The sequence below is a fragment of the Denticeps clupeoides genome, chromosome 19 (genome assembly GCF_900700375.1).
Source record: "Denticeps clupeoides chromosome 19, fDenClu1.1, whole genome shotgun sequence".
In the NCBI taxonomy this organism is placed as follows: Eukaryota; Metazoa; Chordata; class Actinopteri; order Clupeiformes; family Denticipitidae; genus Denticeps; species Denticeps clupeoides.
In genome coordinates this window covers 447,674-472,713 of record NC_041725.1, presented here as the reverse complement: position 1 = coordinate 472,713, position 25,040 = coordinate 447,674, and the positions used below count along the sequence as shown (strand labels likewise).

The 25,040-nt window shown below is 40.0% G+C and overlaps 2 protein-coding genes across 3 annotated transcripts; one reads left to right on the top strand and one right to left on the bottom strand.

The window, feature by feature from the left end:
* Window positions 1-1,750: 1,750 nt before the first annotated feature.
* Window positions 1,751-7,860, bottom strand: sac3d1 (SAC3 domain containing 1). 2 transcript variants are annotated; one of them, XM_028962485.1, is made up of 4 exons: window positions 7,810-7,860; window positions 6,716-7,055; window positions 5,897-6,197; window positions 1,751-2,894 (listed from the first exon to the last, which is right to left on the bottom strand). In XM_028962485.1, the coding sequence occupies exons 1-4, from the start codon at window positions 7,833-7,835 to the stop codon at window positions 2,434-2,436; spliced, it is 1,128 nt and encodes a 375-aa protein (XP_028818318.1). In that variant the 5' UTR covers window positions 7,836-7,860; the 3' UTR covers window positions 1,751-2,433. The 2 variants fall into 2 exon arrangements, with proteins under 2 accessions (XP_028818318.1, XP_028818319.1); XM_028962486.1 differs by having other exon boundaries at window positions 6,716-7,080; window positions 7,810-7,851.
* A 1,116-nt stretch (window positions 7,861-8,976) lies between these two features.
* Window positions 8,977-23,845, top strand: rnf2 (ring finger protein 2). The gene is made up of 7 exons (XM_028961997.1): window positions 8,977-9,047; window positions 9,670-9,765; window positions 15,827-15,987; window positions 17,830-18,045; window positions 18,462-18,737; window positions 21,886-22,057; window positions 22,296-23,845. Exons 2-7 carry the CDS (start codon window positions 9,679-9,681, stop codon window positions 22,395-22,397), a joined length of 1,014 nt encoding a protein of 337 aa, XP_028817830.1. The 5' UTR covers window positions 8,977-9,047; window positions 9,670-9,678; the 3' UTR covers window positions 22,398-23,845.
* Window positions 23,846-25,040: the final 1,195 nt, after the last annotated feature.

Below are 25,040 nucleotides of genomic sequence, written 5' to 3'. Positions count from 1 at the left end.
GAAAATCACTGACAAATACAAACCAGACAAGCATCTGCTGGGCTGTATAATATATCATGCTCATTATACGCCTGATTTCCCCAGACGAGCTGATTGGTATTTGTTTGAACAGGTGCAAATGGAAGGAGAAGCATTAGCATCATTCCTATGGAGGAAGAGGGCGATACAGGACACGTAGTGAGAATTGCTTCAGAAGTAGAGATGATTATGTTTTACATTGTACCTCTCCAATATTAACTGGATCTCACACTTCCTGCAAATGCAGCAGTTACGCTCCCAGCCCCACTTAAGATACTATGAATCCTTCAAATCACTTCCTCTCCTCAATTAAGTGTGGTGCAGGAATTTATAAAGTGTATCAGTCAGATGTCAGTTTGTGGACATCAATGATGATTCGTCTTCACATACTTAAGTAGAGTTTGGTGTTCCACAAGGTTCTGTCCAAGGTCTGTTGCTATTTTCCTTATACATGTTACCTTTAGGTGACGCCATTCGCAAACATGGTTTTAGCTTTCATTGCTAAGCTGACGACACACAGTTGTATTTATCAGCAATGCCAAATGAGACGCAGCAGCTGAACAGAATCGAGAATTGTCTGAAGGACATTAGACAATGGATGCTCACCAAGCATCCATTGTTAAACCCTGATAAGACAGAAGCTCTTGCACTTGGGTCTCAAGCAGACTACATCATAACTCTGGATAGCCTTTCTATATCACCAAGTACAGAAGTAAAGGATCTAGGTGTCCAATGCATTACTGTCTGGATGCTCTAGTAGGTGCATGAGTAAAATTTTTGTGTGTGGAGCTTTTCCTTGTGTGCAGAAGGATCATGTGTGGGGGGTGTCAACTGTAGGGCCTGTCAAAGCCCATTGAGACATACTGTATCTGATTTTGGGCTATATAAGAAATGAATAAAAATAAAAAATCTGTACAAATTATACGGATTCTCTGTATATATGTATGTATGTATGTAATGTATGTAGATAACAGGTACAGGCTTTGAAATCAGGGACAGTAGATGACTTGCTGGCTTCATATCCATTATGCTGAAATGTTATTTGAATAGTATTGACATGGAAAATTGGAAATTATATTGTAATTAATATATTTAGTGTGTTGAATTAGCCAGTGACTATTCAGTTATCTGTGACTAACTCCTTCCTCATCACTGCATTCCACTATCTGCGTTTTTACTTACGCTAGATCGGCTGACCCACAGATGCGATATCTAACATGGTAAAACTGAGACCTAGAGCCCAGAAGACAGCTGTCTGTTTCGTATTTCGTCAGTGATTGCCACTGTCGGTATTGCTAGCTTAATGGCTTGGTAGATTTGAGAGCTTAGCAATTCTTATAGAAAAGCCTCATCATTCTTAAACTACCATCCTCAAAGAAAATGTATCTTGATATAAATTATAAATATCTTTTTCAGTTAAACAGGGAGAAGTCATCTCAACTTACCTGTACTTTGCTGTGCACGTTATCAGACCAACCAGCAGAAACTCTTCTCCACAGATCCTCCCCATTAGTTCAAGGTGACCTTGCAAGAAAAGCTACACAAAAGAGAATCTAATTAAAGCGCAAAAATACCAGGTTCATAATTAAACCCAAAATTTATTGTAAAGGAGAATGTTTCTTTACACCCATACAGTTATATTTTTGCTTACAGATTAGAATTCTCATCGCAATGAAAGACTATTACTTCTCAGTCTTGTATCTTTTGTTTGAAAAAAAAAAAACCCACAAATGTACCTCCATTGTGGTACAAATAAAATTGATTGGTTGAAGATGGAGTTACCAGGTAAGAGGGGAAAACTGAGAAAAGAACATGCTGTTTTTATATGTTAGAGAGAAAATTCCAGAGAATCAAGAACTACTGAAAGTAGAAGGGAACATGAACAAACTGCATTTGTTCAAAAGTAGAACATTTTCTGAATTACCCTGGGCAAACATTCCTCCTACACCACTCAGTAAACCTTCACACAATGTTCCCTGAACCCACCTGTTTGCTGGGTTACATTCTGATGAAAGATGTTTAATGTTCATTAACATTTTATTAAAATAAAATACAAATCATTAGTGCTTTTAACTGAACCTATTACCAATTATCAATGTAATTTCACTTTTATGGAGAACAAAAACAAAGAGCATTTTCAGTTTTATTTACTCGAAAAAATAAACACAGATATCTATCAAGAATCCCACATCAGGCTTTCAGTTGGAAACGACATTTTGTAAGATACAGTATGTGACGAATGGCTAAAAATCATAATTACATTTTAGTTTCTGTATAAATATTACTGTATAAATAATCCTAATGATATATGCCTTATATAAATTTATATAATATTAAACAATGAAAATTCACACAGTATCAACAGTCAATGAAGAGTTTTTTTTGGAAGTTGAAAATGCTGCAAGACAGTCCTATTCAAAAGCTACCATTAATGATGCTGCGGATATTAAAGTCTTTCTGTTTCATGTCCATGTTATGCATTTTCACACACCGCAGCTGAGTCAAAGGGGTTTCTATAAACTGTGTTTTGGAGAAGGCCACCCACTGCCCCTGAATGGTCACACCATGTGCATTACATAGCTCTGCAGTTAAGGCATCATCCAGGCCTAGCAGGATGGCCAACTGTGACACAGGGAAGCGGCAGTTCCGACTGTTGTATCCATGACTGTAGAGCAGGAGCAACTTCCGTCGGCAGGTCTCGATGTGACGGTGGAGAGCACAGACCTGCAGGAAGTCTAGGCGGCGTGCCAGACGCAAGACACGCACAGGGTTCTGCTCAACAAAAGCCTGGCTCACTAATAGTGCCAGATTCACAGAGGGAGAGGAGCGCATGGACATGGGCAATTCCAGGACCCTCTGCATCATTTGTGTAGAGCCTGGTACAAAACAGAAAGAGACAAACATCAAAGACCAAATGCACAACTAAGCATAATTTCAGGAAAACTCACCACATATTACTACATTCATTCATCATTCATCAAACGACCTGAGAAAATATTAAGGTACAAAACACTGATATCAGTCATGACATTATATCTATTGACAGATGAAGTGAATAACAGTGTTTATCTAATTCAATGGCACCTACAGTTGAGATATAGTCAGCAACATATTATCCATGAAATTTAAGGCATACAAAATTATTTGAGTCACAAGGCAATTTTGATTGCTTGGTAATAGCTGCAACATGTTCCTAGTCGGCAATGCTCAAATCCCACAAGTCAGCAATCTACTGCATATTTGTAACATACTGTATTATTTTTAGAAAAAATTGTGAAAAATCTTTGCTGTAAAGTCACAACTGTTCTACAACACTTAAATGGTGGCAGTATTTCCAATGTATGACAGCTTCATGGGTATTCTATGCACCTAGGGGCATTAAAGTCCTAGCGAGTAAGTAAGCGGAAAGTTTGCCGGTTCAAATCCCAAACCGGCAAATTAATAATTCTGATAATATACAGAGGTTGCTAATAATAAAGTAAAATCATTAAAATTGTGATTTTGCAAACGTTTGAAGATTGGATCCGCATGTGCCATTGACGTGTGTCTGCAAGTCAATTTTGTTCTTCTCTCACTGCTTTAAAGTCTTACTATGTCGACCTAGAATGGAGTTTACCAAAAATCATAAAAAGACTGATTTCACAGTCTTCATAGGTGTTACCCACTAGACTACTAACACTTTCATCCATTGTATGCTGTTTGCATTTAAGTACAGAGTGCAGATCCATTGGTTCCGGAATCTGTTTTCGTGTATGTGGGTTGACTAGCAGTACAGGACTAGCAGTACAAACCCTAGACAGGGATGTGACAATCACCGTTTATGCATAGTTTAAGACCAGTCAGCAGGGTTGGGATTTAATGGAATAATTTATCTTCACAAAACAAACTATGTGAAACAGTGTAAAAATGTTCCATAATAGTACTTAGATTTAAGATGTTGACTTGGCCTTCAAACTGTCCAGATCTGTAATGTACGATCTATGGAAACACAACTTCACAATGTACAGGGCTTAAAAATTTCTACAGATGACCTGGTGACATATGTACAAATAAACCAAATAATTTTTGTTTCATTTATAAAAAAAAAAAAAAAAAGAGTGATAGTGCTCAGATGAGCACCTGCTCATTTTCAATTGGCTCACACGTCCCTGCTAAAGCATATTGCGTGCATCCCATTAAACAGCAGTTTTATGCAGTATTGCAGCTCTGCTGTCATTGCATAAGAACTGCAGTTGAGTTAAGCCAAGGTAATATGAGGTAGAAAAGGTCCACTGGTAAAGAAGCTTTTACATGTGTGGTAGTGTGGTGGTAGTAGCCTAGTGGGTAACACACTTGCCTATGAACAAGAAGACCCAGGTTCAAATCCCACTTCCAAGACCCTAAGTTGCTCCAGGGTGACTGTCCCTGTAACTACTGACTGTAAGTCGCTCTGGATAAGGGTCACCTGAAGTTGTGGTGAATATTTTGATCCATTGGTCATTTGCTTGTTCTGTCATTGCTTTATTTTTTTCTCTCTTTACACCCCCACGGGTATGCAGTATAGTAATAATACTATCTTGTAATCTAATGATCTCAGTCCTGTGTGCTTCACAACAAATAAAGTTGAACTCTCTGGACCCAATCAGTAACGCAAAAAATCAAGGACAGATCTCCAACGCTGCCAATGATGCCCCCAGCTGCTACAATTTAAACGGTTACCCGAACAAAGAGATACAATTGTTTTATTCTCCTGACTCCAGCAATTAGTCAATAACATGGAAAATTATCAGCTTATCGTTTTAGCACTTAAAGCCTTCGACGATGTTCACTAGGTGGCATTAAACAAGCACACTTCCAGTGTGATCATGAAGTATAAAAGGATGATTACTTGGGTGCAGTCATTTGTAGTGTAGGATATCTGTTCTTGAATTATTGATTGTGTAAATATGAACACTCGGGGTGTGAACTTTCACTAGTCTCACGATTCGATTCCGATTATCATCACAATGCATTCCATACATTTTCTACATGACGTTTCAAATTCAAGAGTTAAGGTCTTGCACACTGTATGGACGCTTTGATTTGCTACAATAAGCAGAAACACCGTGTTCAGTCCGCACTAACTTGATGCCACAAATGACAGAAAAACGCCTGGTTCAGACATCGATGGATTCAGGTTTAGAAAACTCTAAAGCTGCTTTCAGACCGAACATGCTGCGGGTGCCGTGGGGCTCGAAAAATATGCGTGTTTTTCTAAACTCCCGTAAGACGATAATGTCATGTTGTAGATCTCTGGACACTCGGAGAAAGATAATCTGTTCCTCCATTCGCGCTTTGTTTGTGTGTTTCGAAGTGGCAGAAAGAACATTTGCAAGTTTGGTTTAGCAGCACAGTGTGAAACTCAGACCCTGAGCGGCATTGTAATCTCAAAATAGTCGATTATACAATTAATTTCAACACCCCTTATGTTTAAGTCTGATATGTGTGCATATGGTGCTGAACAATGGATCAAAATATTCAGCACAATTTCAGGTGACTGCAAGTTTGTTTTAAACCTCCTGGCAGAGCTCTAGACAGATTGTGGACCATATCTGTCAGCTTCTAGGTCTGGATGTAAATAAAATAAATCCTGGTGAGTTGTCCATTCCTGATCATATTAAATTAATACAGTGCAAACAGAGCACATTATGTCTAACTCTTATATTACAGCTTAGAACCCTATTACAGGCTGGATTTTAAAATATAAAAATAGTTTTACTTTCATTAAACATTAAAGAATTGAAATGTATTCTGCACGTATTGTTCCAAGACAGAACGTATATGAATTGACATGGAAATCCATTAAACTGGCACATTTTTCCTGTGCTTCTCTATCAGTAGAGGCCAGCATTGAACTCACCAAGGTTGTAGAGCAGGTTGAGAGCATGGAATTCCTCCTGAGCAGAAGACTGGCTCTGAGTAGTGTCAGTGCTGTGCTGCTGGCTATAGCTCTCCAGCAGCCAGCTGAGGCACTCTTGAAGATGTGTATCATTGATTTTAGGATCATAGAGCTGCAACGGCTCCCCACACAGTCTGAAGGATGCATAGAGGAGGAACCGGACAGTGCGCTCCAATATGGCTTTGCACTCTGGGCCCCAACACCGCTGGATGATCAGATCCTGCCTGACACTACGCAAACGGTCAAACACAAAGCTGTACACCTGAAACACAAGTGAACATTGTCAGCCAGGCACCTGTGAAATGAACAGCAATGAGCCAAAACATTTGGAAATTAAGAGTACTAGCCCAGATATTATAGTTACTGCTTAAAAGTTATCTTTTCATAGTAACCAAATCAGTTAAACTAATATATATTAATATTAGAGGGAGCTGTAGCAGGCATGTGTACAATTAGGCATGAACATTTGTGTTAAACATTCAGTTGTGAATAAAATATTGGCTCATGTGAATTGAAACTCTTTGTTTTCTTGTTATTCACATTTGTTCAATGATGTTACTGTCTGCTGTAAATTCATTAATATGTAGAAATTAAAGCTGTTTGAATCTAATTAAGAATAGTTTTTTTTTTCTTTCTAAAAAGTACTAACAAGTACAGGACCTATGAGCAATGCCGATAAGAGTATACTAAAGTTAAAGTCTTAAGGATACCCATTTCTACTTTGATGGTAGATCTGACAAATCTGCTGGATCTGCTGGAACAAATGACTATCAAACTTGCCTCAGTCCATGGCTGAAGTGTGGGTGAGGCAGCAATCTCATCGATAAGGTAGCAGGTAGTTTTCAGAAGCACAGACGGAGGGCGAAGGTCACTGGGTCGAGTCGAATCCTTTCCTGCTGCCGGACGAGAGTACTCCTTAACTGTCCGCACAACATCAGCCCGTGGCCGGCGGTCTTTCTCAGTGCCCGCTAATATTTCAAAGCGATGCAGCCGGTTATGTGCCTCCCGCTCCCGCAGCTCATACAGAGGGCACATGGTGGTGCACGAGCCCTGAGGACCAGGTACCGCGTTCTCTGCTTCTGGCTTCTGCTGCTGGAGATGAAGATTGACTGCACCTCTCCTGTTCACCGCAGATAATGTCCTTACTACATGATGCACCATAAAAACGGCATTTTTAAACCAACGACCAGAGTGTGAATTACCCTTCATAACACTCCGAAGGCAGCGTTAGGCAGCTCTGGGTAAATGCTGTAAATGTTACGGTGTATACATTTCACTGACATTAGCATAAGGTTAGTCCGAATTATGCTTTAACATTAACACACCCTAAACACAAACCACACAGGCAAAGTTAATTTCAGAAAGGCACAATTTATTCACCAAATAAATCTGGTTTAAATAGAGAACTTGCTATGTAATGTAGCAAACATTGAACATACTGGTCTCAGAAGGACAGTGGTAAGTGATTTCACTAAATGAAGGTTGTAAAACAACACATTTCAACAGGCTAAACTTCTGCTGGCTGCTTAAATCTACCAGTGCACGACAAACAGTACCATAACAGAAAAACCCACTGAACAGGTGCTCTCTGCGCTGAGGTGGTGTCAAAAATCGTTTTACATGAACTTTTATTACAAGGTGAGGCGCTCTCAGCACACAAACCCTTACTTTTAACAGTTATTAGTAAAAGTAACATTTACATTAGAAGCATTTGGTGACTTCGTGATCTTCTGGTTCACTGTTACCCGGCGGGGTACTGCCGACACACAGCCTTTCATGAATGTCATTGCTTATATCAAAGCACCTGTAATTCTGGTGAAAATACCGCGTCTACTGTAACTATCTCCTAAACAAACGAAACGTGTAAGACTCACGTGCGATTCGAGCGGTTCCTGCTCATTGTTGCTTCCCTACAGCACAACAGCGCGTCGTTTTCAGTGTGACATCATATCCGGCGCGACGTCACATGTATGGGCCTGGGGGGGTGAGGTCCTGATGGCCGTTTCATTTCTCAGATTGTTCAGTTTCATGAATCAGTTTTCATGTGTGTAAACGTTTATGGATATAAATTCCAATTCCAAGTCTGAAAATGATCACCTTTTGCACTCAATTGATAATAAGCTCACAGACAGTTATTGTTAGAAGGGGATTTTAATATCATCCTAGATAGATAAATAGATGATTAATATCATCCACAATAGATAAATTGCCCTCTGTGAGATAAAAAAAAATCTCAAATAATTCTACTCTGTTAAATTTTATGGCAAATTTTAACCTTATAGTTCCCAGGGAGTACAGTTTTTACATGGAGCAAAGCACGTTCCAGACATGGATGGGTTTTCTAAAGACAACATTGATGGTGTTATCTTGCCCACACCCTTTACTGATAATAAGGCTATTCATATTATTAATAAATATAATCAAATAATTATAATCCCCAGTCATTGTCATTTACAGGGTGGATCATTTTGTAAATTTATGGTTTGTATATTTTACAGAATTTGATTAGTTTGTGAGGATGGTATGAGAAAAGTGACTGTTTATATTAATAAATATGTACATTAACAATGTAATGTCTTTTATCTCCTGTGGTAAAGCAGACCTAAACACACGGGGGCAGTGGTGGCCTAGCGGTTAAGGAAGCGACCCCGTAATCAGAAGGTTGCCGGTTCGAATCCCGATCCGCCAAGGTACCACTGAGGTGCCACTGAGGCGCCGGGCGCCGGTCATGGCTGCCCACTGCTCACTCAGGGTGATGGGTTAAATGCAGAGGACAAATTTCACTGTGTGCACCGTGTGCTGTGCTGCTGTGTATCACATGTGACAATCACTTCACTTTATTATTTATATCATTCAAACCCATTTGTAATGAATTTTAGAGACAAAAAATGTATGTAACAATTCAGCACCTGTGACGATTTTATTTTTACAAAAAAAAACCGCCCAATTTTGCAATACGGGCCCCGCTCTTCGGATTGGTCTGCGTCACGCATCTTACAAAATGACGGCCGGAGCCGCCTACATTTCCCAGAGGCAGCGGCGTCTGTGGAGTCCGCCATTACTGAGACTGCTAGAACGCACAGCATATCAACTGCAAATAACACAGCGATACGTAAGTACACTAATACATTTTAACAAACTAGAATTGCACCGTGTTTCATACGGCTCTCATTTGCAAATGCTACAGTTTAAAGACGCTGATTTGCTCTTCATTTAAATGGCCCTTATTGGAAACACGATCATTTATGCAGAAATTAAGCTAACTGCTAGCTATGGTCATGTTTTTGACAGCGCTGTATTACGAGGTCACTTCCAATTTTTCATTTTATTCATGTTATTTGTTCATTGTGTATAATGGGTGTTTTCGCTTGACGTTGTTTTTCTCTATATCTGACATTTCTGATCGCACAAAGGTGTGCAGTAACCCCGCGCTTGTCTTTAAGTATCTTCGCTCCCCGCCCGGCTGACCACAGTAGCTGTCGCATGATAATTAGTGGTGTGGGTTGATCAAAAGTTGGAGCAGTGCTTCATCATTTTTTCGTCTAGCAATCTGCGTTTGCGATGTGTATGGCTTATTTGTATTTCCCGTACCTAGAACGTGCCATCTTGGCCCAGGTCTACTCGAATGTGCCGGACAGTTATGTTGTGTGTGTGTGTGTTTTTTTTTTTTTTTTTTTTTTTTTTTCTTTTTTTTAAATTTGTATTTATTTTATTATGTATTTATTGAACTACAGATCAGGAAAATGACTCAGACGGTCCAGACGAATGGAGTGCAGCCCCTGTGCAAGACCTGGGAGCTTAGCCTGTATGAACTTCAGAGAACCCCACAGGTGACTGCATTGCCACACATCATAATAGACTTTAAGGTACTTTTTAGAAATACACACAATATAAATATTTCTAGATTCATGTAAACTGAAGGTTTTGTGGTTAATTTTTATTTGATTTCTACTTTTATTCTTGTATCCAGATACTGTTCAAATCACTGCTTTGTGAGTGTTGCTGCATTCGTGTCTCAAATCCCAAGTGGACACTTGTTTACACAAACTGCTTTAGTTTAGCAGCTGAATAGCTTAATAAACCCATAACAAAACACCCATTACCTTTTTATGTTTTCATAAAATTCATCCAAGCCATGCAATTTCTGTACAGACTGCTAGGGGACGCACCTATTTCAAAATGCAGGTGCATCGGCCACCAGTGTAGTACATCTTGGCAACCTTCAGATAATGATGTTATTGGTAACATTTTCTGAAAATAGTGCAGAGGAACAGCATATATGCTACTGGCTCAGAGAAAATGCAGTTGAAACTTTAGAAAATGTGATTGCAAACCTTAAGCAATCCATAGTTTTAAGTTTGAAGTTGAGATTTATTGTCTGTTCAGCTATATACATGTTAGACCGTACATAGTGAAACGAAACAACGTTTCTCCAGAACCTGGTGCTACATGTAACATTTGAATGATAGATGTTCAAAATGAAACTGTGCATTAATAGATGATATTACAGATAAATAATCATACAATATATAACAGAGGTTGTGTGGGAGTGTCAGTCCAGAGGGGTGAGTCCCTGAGTGTTCACGTATCTGATGGCCTGTAGGATGAAGCTGTTGCAGAGTCTGGCAGTGAGTGCCCGAATGCTTCGGTACCTTTTTCTGAATGGTAGGAGGGTGAAAAGTGCATGTAAGGGGTGTGTAGAGTCCTTCATAATGCTGGTGGCTTTCTGATGCAGCATATGTGGTAAATGTCCGTTATGGAGGGAAGAGAGACTCAGATGATCTTCATAGCTGTCCTCACTATCCGCTGTAGGGTCTTGCAATCTGATATGGTGCAGTTCCCAAACCAGCTGGTCAGAATGCTCTCAAAGGTCCCTCTATAGAATGTGGTAAGCATGGGTGGTGGGAGATGGTCTTTCCTCAGCCTTTGCAGGAAGTAGAGATGCTGTTGTGCTGGTGTTGAGTCCAGGAGAGGTTCTCTTCTAAGTGAACACAGAGGAACTTTGTGTTCTTGACCATCTCCACACAAGAACAGTCGATGTTCAGTGAATATCGATCCCTACGTTGTATTTTGAAGTCTACGATCATCTCCTACGTTATGTCCACATTCAGAAACAGATTGTTGGCCATACACCAGTCTGTCAGTCGTTGTACCTCCTCTCTGTAGGCTGACTCGTCGTTCTTGGTGATGAGAGCCACCACTGTTGTCATCAGCGAACTTGATTATGTGGTTGGAGCTGTGCATTACTGTGCAGTCGTGGGATATTGGACTGAGCACACAGCCCTGAGGAGCTCCAGTGCTGAGTGGGGTGGTGCTGGAGATGCTGTTCCCGATCCGGACAGACTGAGGTCTCTCACTCAGGAAGTCCATGATCCAGGTGCAGAGGGAGATGTTCAGGCAAAGCAGGCTCAGCTTCTCGACCAGGTGCTGAGGAATTATGATGTTGAATGCTGAGCTGAAGTCTTTTACATTTACAGCATTTATCAGATGCCCTTGTCCAGAGCAACTTACAATCAGTAGTTACAGGAACAGTCCCCCTGGAGCATTTTAGGCTAAAGTGTCTTGCTCAGGGACACAATGGTAGTAAGTGGGGTTACCCACTAGGCTACTACCACGGCACCTAATCACTAGAAGGAGGGTTGGATTGTTGAATCGAGTGTAGAGGTCATTCAGCACATCTGGTAGGGAGGGGTCACTGTCACAGGCAGAGGTTTTAGTCCTGTAGTTTGTTAGCCCTGCCAAATGTGCCACATGTCACTGCTGTCCTGGAAGTGGCTGTTAATTTTCTGCCTGTGTGCATGCTTTGCTGCTATAATGGTTGGAGACAGTTTGGTCCTTGCTTATCTAAGGGCCACCTTGCCTTCATGAAGGATGACAGTCTCGTGCTTTGAGCAGCTCACGTACCTCTGCAGTCATCCACAGCTTCTGGTATAACATTGGACCATGATCAGCTACAAAATATTTCTAAAAAAGGTAATAGGGAGATTTTAGAGGACTAATATCTAGAAAAAATTCCCTACACTCTCCTTTTGGGCACATTTTAGCTCAATCTTATTAGGACACATACTAAACACCTGGTTTACTGTACTACTGTACTATAACTGTCACTATAGTTATTCATTCTATTTTATCATATCTGTTTTGAGGGTTGTATTGCTGCAATGTTCTTGTTATAGTGACTTAATATATTTACATCATTTAATAAGTAAACTATATATCATTCTAAAAGGGTAAAAACTGTCTAAATTGCTTAAATGCCATATAAAACAAGAATCAATAGAAACCCACGTTCTCATGTTCGTCACAAGGATTGAACAGCGCATCTGTAGAGGTGCAGGCAGAGGTCCGTGACCATGCACATCTTATCCCACAGTCCCGGGTTGTGCAAGGCTGACCTATCTTCCTCCAGTTTTGGACTTGTCTGCATCTTCCTCTTTAATTCTAATTCAAATTTTGTTTGTCACATACACAGTCATACACTGTATGATATGCAGTGAAACATTTTAGCGACTGCTATAGACTTCAATATTGCACATATTACATGTATACAGTGAACCAATATGCAAATATTGCAAACATAACCAAATATCACACTTTTTTATGTTTTTAACATAAAATGTCTAACAGGTAGGGTGAAGGTGCGCAAATGAGTTAAGTGAAAGTAAGAAGTAAAAAATTTGTGCAAGGATTCTGTTGGGGGTGGGGGGTCAAGTCGAGTCCAGAAGTGATTGAAAATGAAAGTGCTGGAGTGTATTGGAGTTCTATGTAGTGTTGTGATTGTTGAGAGCTTGTATGCGGGAAGAAGCTCCTCTTCATTCTCTCTATGTTGGACTTCAGGGAGCGGAAGCCACTATCAACCCCTTTGTCTTGCTGACGTTCAGGTGAAGATTGTTCCTCCGTGATCATTCTTAATCCCACAGGCTCCTAGAGTCACTCTGTTTGAGTTGTGACTCCAGTTTCTACCCGTAGCGCTGCTTTACCCCCTTCCTGATGTTGTATTTACATTTATACATTTGTACATTTATCAAACACTCTTATCCAGTCAGTAGTTACAGGGTTAAGTGTCTTGCTCAGTGACACAATGGTAGTAAATGGGATTTGAACCTGGGTCTTCTTTTTCATAGGCGAGTGTGTTACCCGCTAGGCTACTACCACCAAGTCTCAAACGGTTCCATGTCCCCGGATGCAAGCCCCGTGTTATAGGAAGTGGTGCGAGATTTCAGAGCGTCGTGGATGGTTTTATCCACCCATGGCTTCTGACTGGGAAACGTTCTGATGATCGTTGTCTGCACGGTATCATCCGTTAGTTTCCCAATGAAAAGGTCAACCACTTCCGTAAACACGGTGATGTTCTCTGAGCTGCGTCATCAAGTGCATCCTGAACAGCGGCCACAATTGGTCCGTCCAGCATGCCACCTCCCTCCCTCTCCCTTTTGTATGTTTTTAGGCATGAGGAAGATTGCGGCGTGGTCTAACGATGGACGAGCTTGTGCCTTGTAACCATCAATAACTGTAGTGTAGCAATGTCCTTTCACCCCTGGTGGGGCAGGTGACGTGCTGGTGAAAGTTTGGTGCTGCGCATTATTAAAAATAAGCGCAGCGTTCCGGTGCCCATTGAGACATACTGTATGTGATTTTGGGCTGTATAAGAAATAAATGTTGTTGTTGCTGTTGCTGTGTCTGGTGTTGAGTGAATGCCTCATGCAGCTCACATACGGCAGTCTCCGTGTCCACTTTCAGTGGTATGTAAGCGACGCTGATGATTACCGATGTGAACTCCCGAGGACGGTCAAAAGGACTACGTTTGATGGACAGTAGTTCCAGGTTGGGTGTACAAGAGGAACAACTTGATTGTCCCGAGTCCTGTCCATGCGGTGAACCGAGAAGAACTCTGCCGGCTGGATGGCGTGGTCCGGCACCGCTGGGTTCAGCCATGTCTCGGTGAAGCAGAGGAGGTTGCTGTCCCGGATGTCTCTCTAGAACTTTACCCTGGCCCTGGCTTGTTCACCAGTGACTGGACGTTGGCGAGCAGGATGCTAGGCAGAGGTGTGCAGTGTGCACAGTCTCTCAGCTCTTGTTCCCCCAGGGCCGCCGCTTCATGTCATGTCATGTCCTTTGTCCTTCCTCAGGCTCTCACTGGGCCAGCTGGGATCTGGAGAAGTTCAAATCTTTGAATTTTGAGGGCATTGTATACTAATATAAGTTGCTTGTCCATATGTTGAGAGAATACACGGGCCCACTTTTTTTTTTTTTTTTTTCTCATCTGGCATCAATGTTTTTACAAAAACAGCTGAATAGCATTGTTTTTGTATAGATCTACTGTGTCATAGACGTACAACCTCTTTATTATCAAGAAGGATAAGTCTATTTAGGTAGGAGATGACCCATGCTTACTGCTGTTATCATAAAATGATTCTACCATTTACAATCTACACTTAGTCCTGACATGTCAGTTTACTTATTGAGATCTCCTACCAAGGCTTTATGCGCATTAAAATACATTTATTTATGAGCTTATTCCTTGATTTTGAATAAATAGTTGATTTGTTTGGACGTATTTTCCAGTTATTTTTTCTGTTTGATTTATTATTAACAAAATGACTTTATTAATGGAAACTGAGTTTTTAACAGTTATACTGAGGACCCTGAGTACCATCTCCACATACTGCTCTCTAGGTGCCACTCGAAGCTGCCACATGAAGCTACTTGACTGGGCTAAATAGAGGGCAGATTTTCACTTGACTTTCAAGCAGGTTACAGACTTAAACTGATTTTCTTTGAATGGTTGTTGCCATTGGATATCATTTATATTGCATTTTTGTATTTGGTAAAACACTATTTACCCTTGACTAATTTGTTTTAATTAGTAGTGTTAAATAGTGTGTTGTATACAGGAATTTGACATTCAATAAAGCAATTCAACTTCAATCAAACATTTCCTTAAGTATTGGGATAAATCTGTATAGTGAATGTTATGGAGTGGTTTCCACAAACACGGAATCCAACAAACAATATGGAATCTGCTATAAAACACGGAATTGTGTATAATTGGCATCTCTGGCCACTGCAACCCACTACACTTGTTTCAGGTTGAGGCGGGACTTTTTTCGCATACACCAAACAATTTTTAATGAATTGGAAAAACAGGTCTTTTGTAAGAACATATGTGACTTACAACTTGGTCAACATTTCAGATCAGAAACAGAGAAAAGAACGAGCGCGAGCCAGCAAACCTTTGGTCATGCAAACAAATTAGCTGATTGAAAACGTGATTTTATTATCATGGTACCAGTTCATTATGCAAGTGGGCAGAACTGTTCTTTGTATTCCAGGTCTCCTTAATGTTTTTTTTTTTTAAGTGAAGCACTTTTATTTTACAAAAGGAAGAATGTGTAATATTGCGAAATAGTCATTTGTATGAAATGCACATATTTATTGTAAAATGGTTTACAAATGCAAACAGTAAATGCCTAAGCACGTTGTTGTGAACAGTGATTTTTAAATGTGATTTGTCATATTTCAGTTTAAAAATGGAATTCAAGAAAACATAAAATAGGTTTCATTGGGCCCTAGAGGTGAGATGTATATGTAACTATTCATTAACAAAACAATTTGGATGAACAGCAGTAATATTAAACATTTTATTTATTATTCTATTTGTTCTATTAGTTAAGGTAACAAAAGGCCCTGTGTCACTAAAAAGACAAGTCTCAATAGGCCCATGGATTAGAATTCTTATTGGATGAGCGATTTGTATATTGCTTGGAACATGGTTTTAGTTTAGACTAATACTAATGTTAGCTAAGGTCATGTTTCCCTACAGAAGCTACAGTAAGACAATGACAAGTTTTGAGTGTTGTGCATTTAAGTTTTTTTCTTCTGTTGTGACAGGAGGCCATCACAGATGGCCTGGAGATTGCAGTGTCACCACGCAGCCTGCACAGTGAACTCATGTGCCCCATCTGCCTGGACATGCTGAAGAACACCATGACCACCAAGGAGTGCCTTCATCGCTTCTGTGCTGACTGCATCATCACTGCCCTGAGATCCGGGTGTGTGACGTCTTCCACAGTGGGCAATTGGGAGGGGCAACTAGCTTAAGTGTTTATTGAGAAGTTCAGTGAATCCAGACTGTATTCATTGTGCATAATCAAATTTCTCCATATGGCCGAGGCTGTAATTGCTGCCAAAGGTGTATAGACAGTAATATAGAGAGACAAAGGCTGTGAATACTTATGTACATGTGATTTTTCTCAGTTTTTCTATTTTTAATACATTTTCCAAAGACTTTTCACAATGTTATGGGGTAATTTCTGAGGAGAAATTTAATTCATTTTGGAATAAGGCTGTAACATAACAAAATGTGGAAAAAGTGATGCACTGTGAATGCTTTCCGGATGTTTATCTGCTGGGGGCCTGTTTTTAATTAGTCACATCTTGTAGAGTGATAAAAATGTGCATGTATTGAAGAAAAAGCTCAAGACTTAAGTAGGCAAATCTTTTCAAGAAATGCACTCTATTGACTGCTTGCACACATTATAAGAATATTATTTTAATAATATTCTAATTTAGAATGTTACATCGTGATCTTTACAAATCTATGGACTTTAGCACAAACTGTGTACCCATTACAGTTCTTTATTACACGTATATCTTATCCTACAATTGTGTTTTAAAAACACCAGCAAGCTTTGTATTCTTGTTTTCACTCACATTTACACGTAAACTAATTTGATATAGTTATAGCAGTGGGTTGTGTGATTTACCATGGCTGTCAGACCGAGCCTCTTGCCACACACTTTGCTGAGTTGTTAATGTGTGTGTTTTTGAACGAGCTGCAGTACTGTCTGCGCAATCTTATCTGCCCTAGTGTACGATTGTTTCTCATTGCTTAATATTGGATCAGCGATGGAACATTTTTCTCTGAACAATTCCAACTTTTCCCCTTCTCTGCTTGAGAATAATATACTGTATTTAAGTGCCTTCTCAGTACTGTTCCGCATTTTTGGTACTGCATTTTAAAAAGTAGTAGCTATTAAAAAAACTCATAGATTCAACTATTAGTTTCAAAATATTTGAATTTGCTTATCCTCATTTTTAAAAATAAAAAAAATCCATGGTGTATGAATGGCTGCAAAGTAGTCTGAGACAAACTGAGCCAAAGGTTTGTTTATTTTTTAGGCGACATCCCTATTTAAAGTATTTCATTTGATGCCGTACGGCTGGTCTGAATCTGCTGATCTGCAGATTCATGCACAAATTGTAGGAAGAGAGAAAAAAAGATATATAGATATATAGGAGAAGTCAGTCTGGTTTGAGATGTTAGAATGGCAATAGTAACTCAAATAACTACTTCTTACAACCAAGGTATGCAGAGTACTATCTCTGAAGGCACATCACATCAAACCATGAAGCAGATGGGCTAAAGCAGTAGAAGACCACACCAGATGCCACTCCTCAGAAATGCATACAATTTGCACAGACTCACCAAAATTAGTCAATAATATATTGGAAATACATGGTTTGAGTCGCATATTAGGCTGCAACATTCAATAGTCAAAACATTTTAGCATGGATTAGCCGGGCTTTGTATTGACTGTTCAGGCTCAGGGTGTAATGATGTGGGAGGATACTTTCTTGCCACACTTTGGGTTTATTAATACAGTTTGATCATTGATAAATGTTGTTCTAGTCTTGCTACTAACATTTGCTGGTTACTGGTTTTGACCACAGTGTACTCATGTTCTGTTTGCGACTTCCAGCAGGATATTGCCCCATTTTGCAAAGCTCAAATTTAGGCAAAGCGGGGTAAACCTAAGTCTCTGTATGTTCTGGTTTTTGGCATGTTAATCTATTCTACTGTATCATGGTTTCAATGGATCTTGTTCTTGCAGAAATAAGGAATGCCCTACTTGCCGGAAGAAGCTGGTGTCCAAACGTTCTCTGCGCCCAGATCCTAACTTTGACGCTCTCATCAGTAAAATCTACCCCAGCAGAGATGAGTATGAGGCCCATCAGGAGAGAGTGCTGGCACGCATCAGCAAACACAACAACCAACAGGCTTTGAGTCACAGCATCGAGGAAGGCCTGAAGATCCAGGCTATGAACCGGTCCGTAGCCTCAGGAATGATTGCTTTTGTTTGAATTATTCTTGGCATTTAGCTTTGATTTAAATCATGCATTCATTGTGTAAGTTTATAACAAAGCCAATATCATAACTTTCATTTCAATCCAGCTTAATTTTACTTTTTAATTGTGTTGTTGAGGGCACCGTGAAGGGCACTGTGCTTGCTGTGCATCATAATGAAAATCACTTCCCTTTCACTTTTAAACGGTGTCTTATACTCATGGCTCTTAAATGTTATGAGCATGAAGACAGATCTGAAATGCTGCTTCAGATTCTTAAAGTTCAACACTTGCTGTACTGATCTGGGCTCTAATTGTAACTTTGAGTTCACAGCGGCTATTATTGTAGCATCAAATATAAATTGTCAAGTTAATTAATTAGTCAGTGATTGCTCCGTAGGCTCCAACGGGGAAAGAAGCACCAAATTGAGAACGGTAGTGGTGCAGAAGATAACGGAGACAGCTCACACTGCAGCAATGCCTCAGTGCACAGCAACCAGGAGGCAGGGCCAAGCATCAAACGCACAAAGACCTCTGATGACTCGGGCCTCGACATGGACAACACCACAGAAAATGGAGGAGGTGGGGACCCAGCTTTGGATGGAGCCAGTGAGATTGAGCTGGTTTTTCGCCCACATCCCACTCTAATGGAAAAGGAGGACGCAGCACAAACAAGGTGGGCTAGTTGGGTATCGTTTAATCACCTACAACCTACATCACATCTACTACTGCCATGACCAGTACGGTTATATCAGCATTTTAATTTTAAATCAGCTTTCAAATTATATATGATTAACTTAACAAAAGAAGTGCCCACATCAGTATTTAGGGTCATGTCAGGGTCACCACATGACATGAAATAAGCTATCTGAGGCTTTCAGGAAGAAGTTGAAAGATGAGTCAGGAAAGTGGACAATTTGTTCACATTTAACAATGTTTTAAAATCTATAACAATGTGGTGAACTTTAATTTCTACACAGACCACTCTGCTTGCCCAAGGTACTTTTTATTACTCTGAGATCTAACACCACAAACTGGTGGTAGTGGGTGCCTAGCGGTCAAGGAAGCGGCCCCGTAATCAGAAGGTTGCCAGTTCGAATCCCAATTCACCAAGATGCCACTGAGCAAAGCACGTCCCCACACACTGCTCCCCGGGTGCCTGTCATGGCTGCCCACTGCTCACCAAGGGTGATGAGTTAAATGCACATGACTCATTTTGTTGTGTTCACTGTGTGCTGTGCTGTGTATCACAATGACAGTCACTTCAATTTCAATTGAACCATTTAACATGCATATACAGACATAAATTAATTTGCTAACCACTCTTTTTTTTTTTTTTTTTTTCATCTGGAAAGTATTCACGGGGCTTTTTTTCCCCTGCATCTTGGTAGGTTACAGCCTTTGACGGAGTAATTTTTTCTCAGTTCTACTCACAATAGCCCATAATGACAAAGTAGGATAAGTTTTCTCAAAACTAAATTTTGCCCCTAATTATTAAAGATAAAAATAAACCACGCAGCCTGTTGATTAGTACTTTGAAGCACTTTTGACTAATGTTCCAAGCTTGTAGCACCTGTTTCTGGCCGGTTTCTCATACCTCTTAAGATGAGTCAGGTTAGGTTGGGAACATCTGTGCACAGCCATTTTCAGATGGCTCCAGAGATGTTCGATCAGGTTTAAGGGCTCTGGCTGGGTCCAAGTTGTCCTGAATCCACTCCTTTTGTTATCTTGGCTGTGAGCTTGAGGCCGTTGTTCTATTGAATGATAGAACTTGACAAGGGTGCTCATCCTCCCCTTCTCGCCTACCTTTTCTTTGCAAAATTCTTGAAGGTACCATCTACAATCAGCTTTCTCAATACCTTAACCAGAACAACCTTCAGGACCCCAAGCCACTTTCCACAGAGACCTGCTCTTCTAGCTGTTAGAGAAACTACATGCTGCTAGATCAACAAAATAGTCCTCATTTTATTAACAATTAAATATATAAATAAAGAAGAACTACATCCGAAATGAATTACTACGAATAACGACAAACATAACAGAGAAAAAGAAACATCCAAGCAGGCCGACACAAGTTGCGTCGCCTCCTAGGGGAAGCGCAAGGGAAACCGGAAGTGATGCAAAAAGGAAGGCAGGCGGGGTGAATTTTACGGCAAGCGCCAACATGAAAAAGGAGACTGAGGCTCCTTTTATTCTGTCTGTCCACATCAAGAAGAGGTAGACTGAATTTGTAATCACCAGGCACCTGCAAACAACACAGAACAGAGACACACCAAAAATACCAGGACATAACACCCCCACCACTAAAAATCTAAATTTACTGTTGATCAAAAAAAACTTTTATTGGTAGGAGCGTGACAAGGCGTCCGCCAAAACATTATCAGAGCCTCTTTTGTACCTGATCTCCAGATTAAACCCTTGTAAATATTAGGACCAGCGCATAAGATGCTGATTGGCATTTTTCAGCCTGCTGAGGAAGAATCAGCCTGCTGATGATCAGTGAACACTTGAACGGGAATGGAAGTTGAGCCCACATAAACTTCAAAATGTTGCCAAGGCTTCCTTCTCGATGGTACTGTAGTTAATGCTTCAAGAACTTCTTAGAAAAATAACAAATGGGGTGATCAAATCCATTTGCATCTTCTTGTACAGCACCTGCTCCAGTACCACTTGCATCTACCTCCAGTATGAATGGAAGGTTAAAGTTTGGAGCAGCAAGATCGAGCGAGAACTACAAAGCAACGCTTTGGCATGTTCAAATGCCTTCTGGCAAGCTGCAGACCAAACAAAGGCAGTGTTTTTATGGAGCAGATTCGTCAGTGGCAACACTACATCAGAGAAGTTTTTACAAAAACTACGGTAGTACCGAATCATCCCAAGGAACCTACGCAGCTCTCGCTGAGTGGTTGGTACGGGAAAGTCAGAGATGGCTACTACTTTAGCTGCAAGGGGACGAACTTGTCCCTGACCAACTTGTTTACCTAAGTAACTCAGTGTGAGTTGCAAGATAGGCCACCTCAGCTGCCATCACAGCCCTCTTTGTGGGATTGAGGCGGTATGCATGCTGCTTCATGGGAGCATTGCCACCCACGTCAATGCTTTTTTCAAGAAGGTGATCTTACAGATGTGGACCATAGTAATGAAGATTGATGATAGTAATGAATTAATATTGCTCATTGGGGTTTTTGTTCTGATTGTATGGTTTATTAATAGGCCACTACATCTAGTTCAGATTATGAAGCTAGTCTGAGAAAGATCTTCAGAAATATTAAATAACTGTCAACCGTGGTACAGAAAATTGTTATATATCAAACCGCCAAGGTGCCACTGAGGAAGGTACCATCCAACTAAGGGTAATGGGTTAAAAGAGGGAGGACAGATTTTGTTGTGTGCACAGTGTGCTGATTGGCAGTGTGCTGATTGTCGTGTTTCACAATGACAATCACTTTACTTTCACTAACTTACGCACACAGGCTTGGCAAAATCTTTACACCCCACCTTCCTGACGCAACCCTCCCCATTTACCAGGACTTTTGTTTGTTATTGTTATACACCACAAGCACAGCACATGGTGACACAACTAAATGTGCTCCTCTCTGGGGAGCAGTGTGTGGGGACTGTAATTTGCTCAGTGCCATCCTGCCCCAAGGGACAGTCACCAAGAAATGCATGGTCACATGCGTCAGTGGCTAGGTTCACCAGGGTCCAGTATAAAAAGACACCTTTATTTCTGTAACCTGAAAAATTATTGTTAAATAGTTTTTAATAATTTAAAAAGTATTGTTGAAATTCAGTTGTGCTAACAGTGTGGTATTGCTTTCCAGGTTCATAAAGACTTCAGGAAATGCTACAGTGGACCACTTGTCGAAGTATCTGGCAGTGCGTTTGGCACTAGAAGAGTTGCGCAGAAGCGGAGAGGCAAGTCCTATGAATGTAGAGGCAGCAAGTGAGAAACAGTACACCATCTACATCCCTACTGCCAGTAATCAGTTCACAGTAAGTACACATTACACCGCAAACAGTCCGACTGCTTTCTTGGGAATATAGGCAGATGTTAGCTGATCACTGGTAGTTTCTAAGAAAAAAATTCATTAAATAATACGGTGACTCAAACAGGGAATATTTCAGAGTTGTAATGAATTAAAACAAAGGATCTACAGTATATATATCTACCTCCCAGCAAATTGTTAATCTACAGTGGAGAAGCATATTTTACTCTTTTACTCGTCCACAGGTCTTGAATGGTTCCTTTTCTCTGGAGCTTGTGAGTGAGAAGTACTGGAAGGTCAACAAACCCATGGAGTTGTACTTTGCTCCAACGAAGGAGCATAAATAACTTCACTGAAGATGAGTGGACTCGTAATGCACGAGAACTGTTTTTATTTGTGGATTAAGGTACTCTCAGAAGTTCTGTCCCACATTAAACTGCATTTGTTTTAATCATTTGTTTACTTTCATTTTAGAACAGTTTAATTGAACTTGTAGGAGATTTTTGTTTGTCTGTTTTTCACCTTTTTGCATTACATTTTTTTTGGTTGCCTGTTGCAGAGAGAATAAGTCTGCTTGCAAATACACTGTATGTACATCAGCCATATTGGAATGGTATGTGGCCATCATGGTTATTGTTTCTCATTTGTCTCGCTTGTTCCGAAGTCTGTAATTATGATACATACTTCTGTTGGAAAATGCTCACAAACCCTGATACTGTCCTTTTTAGTTCAGTTACAAAAGAAAATGTACTTGTTGTATGGAGAGACTTGATATATTAACATTCCCATAATACCTTTACAGCATGAGATTATAGTTCATAATCTGATCTACAGTCGCTCGTCAATGGAGTCCGATAATGCATTTTGTTTGCGAAAGTAAAAAGGAAAGCATTCTGCAAAGTATAGGTTGATTTCTCTTAACACACTGCTACGACCCCCACTCTGATCCACACCACAGATATGCACCAAAACACAATGTAACTGCCGCACACCAGGCATGCACAAAAAAAGCACAAACTGCAGTGAGTGACGCAGTGGGGTGGGCATTTGTTTGCAGTGTATCACGCTCAATTGTGGAGTGTGATCAACTATGTAGATTCCATAACAGAGTGTGTATCCCAAGCATTTATGTGGCATTTCTCATGAGTTTCCTTCAAACTCTTAAGGACAATACATAATTTTCCTGGCTAAGTGTTATGAATATTTATATGTTTTAAAAATGTCAAGTGTTATGATTTAAGCACAAGGCTTCTGCGTAGTCAAGGGTTTGACTATTAATTTCTCCTGTGTCGTTTTTATACTGGCATTTATCCCATATTAATAATGGCATAGTTTTATAACATAATAGACCGCATATAACTTGTCTCCATAAAAATTCTTTTTTCTGCTCTCCTCACAGCATGCTGGTGGTTCTTACATTTGAAGCCTCCAGCAAATATATATAATTTCCATTTTTTTGACAGGGATGTGACATTGAATTACAGTTCATAGAAAGTATAAATATGTATTGTGCATAGGTAAAGTCGTTCAAAAATCTGACCAGCCCTATATATAATTTTGGAGTGCTACCTCAACACTATTAATGTCCAGCAACTGCATAAACTATATACCCACACCAGCTGTAAAATAGAGAATGTACACACTAGTAACATAGGGCATCTGTTCGTAGCAAGAATGCAAGCTCCTAAGACCCCAAGTCAATTAAATTAATCTATCCAGTTAGGAAGCATAAGCTATTGTGATTCATCATCTTCATTTTTCTTTGATTGCAAATAAAAGGGCCATCACCACCATATTGCTATGCTCCCTACACTGGCTTTCAATCTTCAAACAGATTAAAAAATTCTCAAGCACTCTTGTACACCACATTCCGGTACACTCCCACTGATCCTCTAACACTGCTCAAAAGGCAGGTCTTAAAAGTATCACTCAACAAACATTGTCTGAAGTCTTGAAATATTCTGGGGACAGGTTTAGCTCATAGAATTTTGGAGGCTGCACAAAAGCACTTATAAATATGTAACATATGAAGAAATAAAAATTGCATGTGACCAGCTAGCTGAATCAAAATTGTGCTGCAGTAATATCCGGTCAAAGCTTGTGGAAGGCTTGGAGCTTACACATGTGTATGCATCATGAGTGCCAGGAACATGACAAGATCATCACAACTACCTGAAGTCACGGTGGTGTTTCGAAATATTTTTAATTCCCTCTATTTCTAGACAAATGTTTGCTTTCACCAAAATGGTGGAATAAACACTTTCTTAACTTAAGTAAACAGTGGTGACAAGTGCACTTGTTGGGAGAAGGAGCAAGGGAAGTTGCCATGAATCAATCATTCCAGAATACTCTTCATCTGTGTTAAAGGAAATGTGCGGAAATTAAGGAATTAAGCAGGACTAAAAGTTTAGTGCTATGGCATAAGCAAGAATCTGAATGAAATTTATATTTTTCAGATTTAGTAAGTTTAATTTACATTGGTAATTGGTGTAAAGGAGCAGATGATAAAAACCCAAAGAAATATGTTACAAAATATATAAATAAATACATAATTAAACCGTACAATTTGGACTCATGAATATGCAATAAAAAGTAAGAGGTATGGCTACCCTATAAGGTGTGCAAAAATTCTGTAGTGGAGGGTTTAATAGTTACTGAACATCTCAGGTCTTGTTGCAGTGATTGTTTAGTCCTAATAGAGCACAACCTTTTGACAGAGGGCAGAATCTGAAAGAGTTTGTGAGCAGGGTGAGAGTGATTGGCCACAGTCCTTTTTACCCTTTTCAATTATCTGATCTCAAGTACCCCAGGGCTGGAATGTTACTGCTGATGGTCTTTCTTGGTGCAATTGAAAAAAATAGGCAGTGGCAAACTGGATGGACTCTTTAATTGCAGTATAGAAATTCACCATCTTTTCCTTTTAATGTCAGTATAGAATTACTCAGGAAATACATCCTCTGTTGTGCTCTCTTGGTGGGAGCAGATGAGCA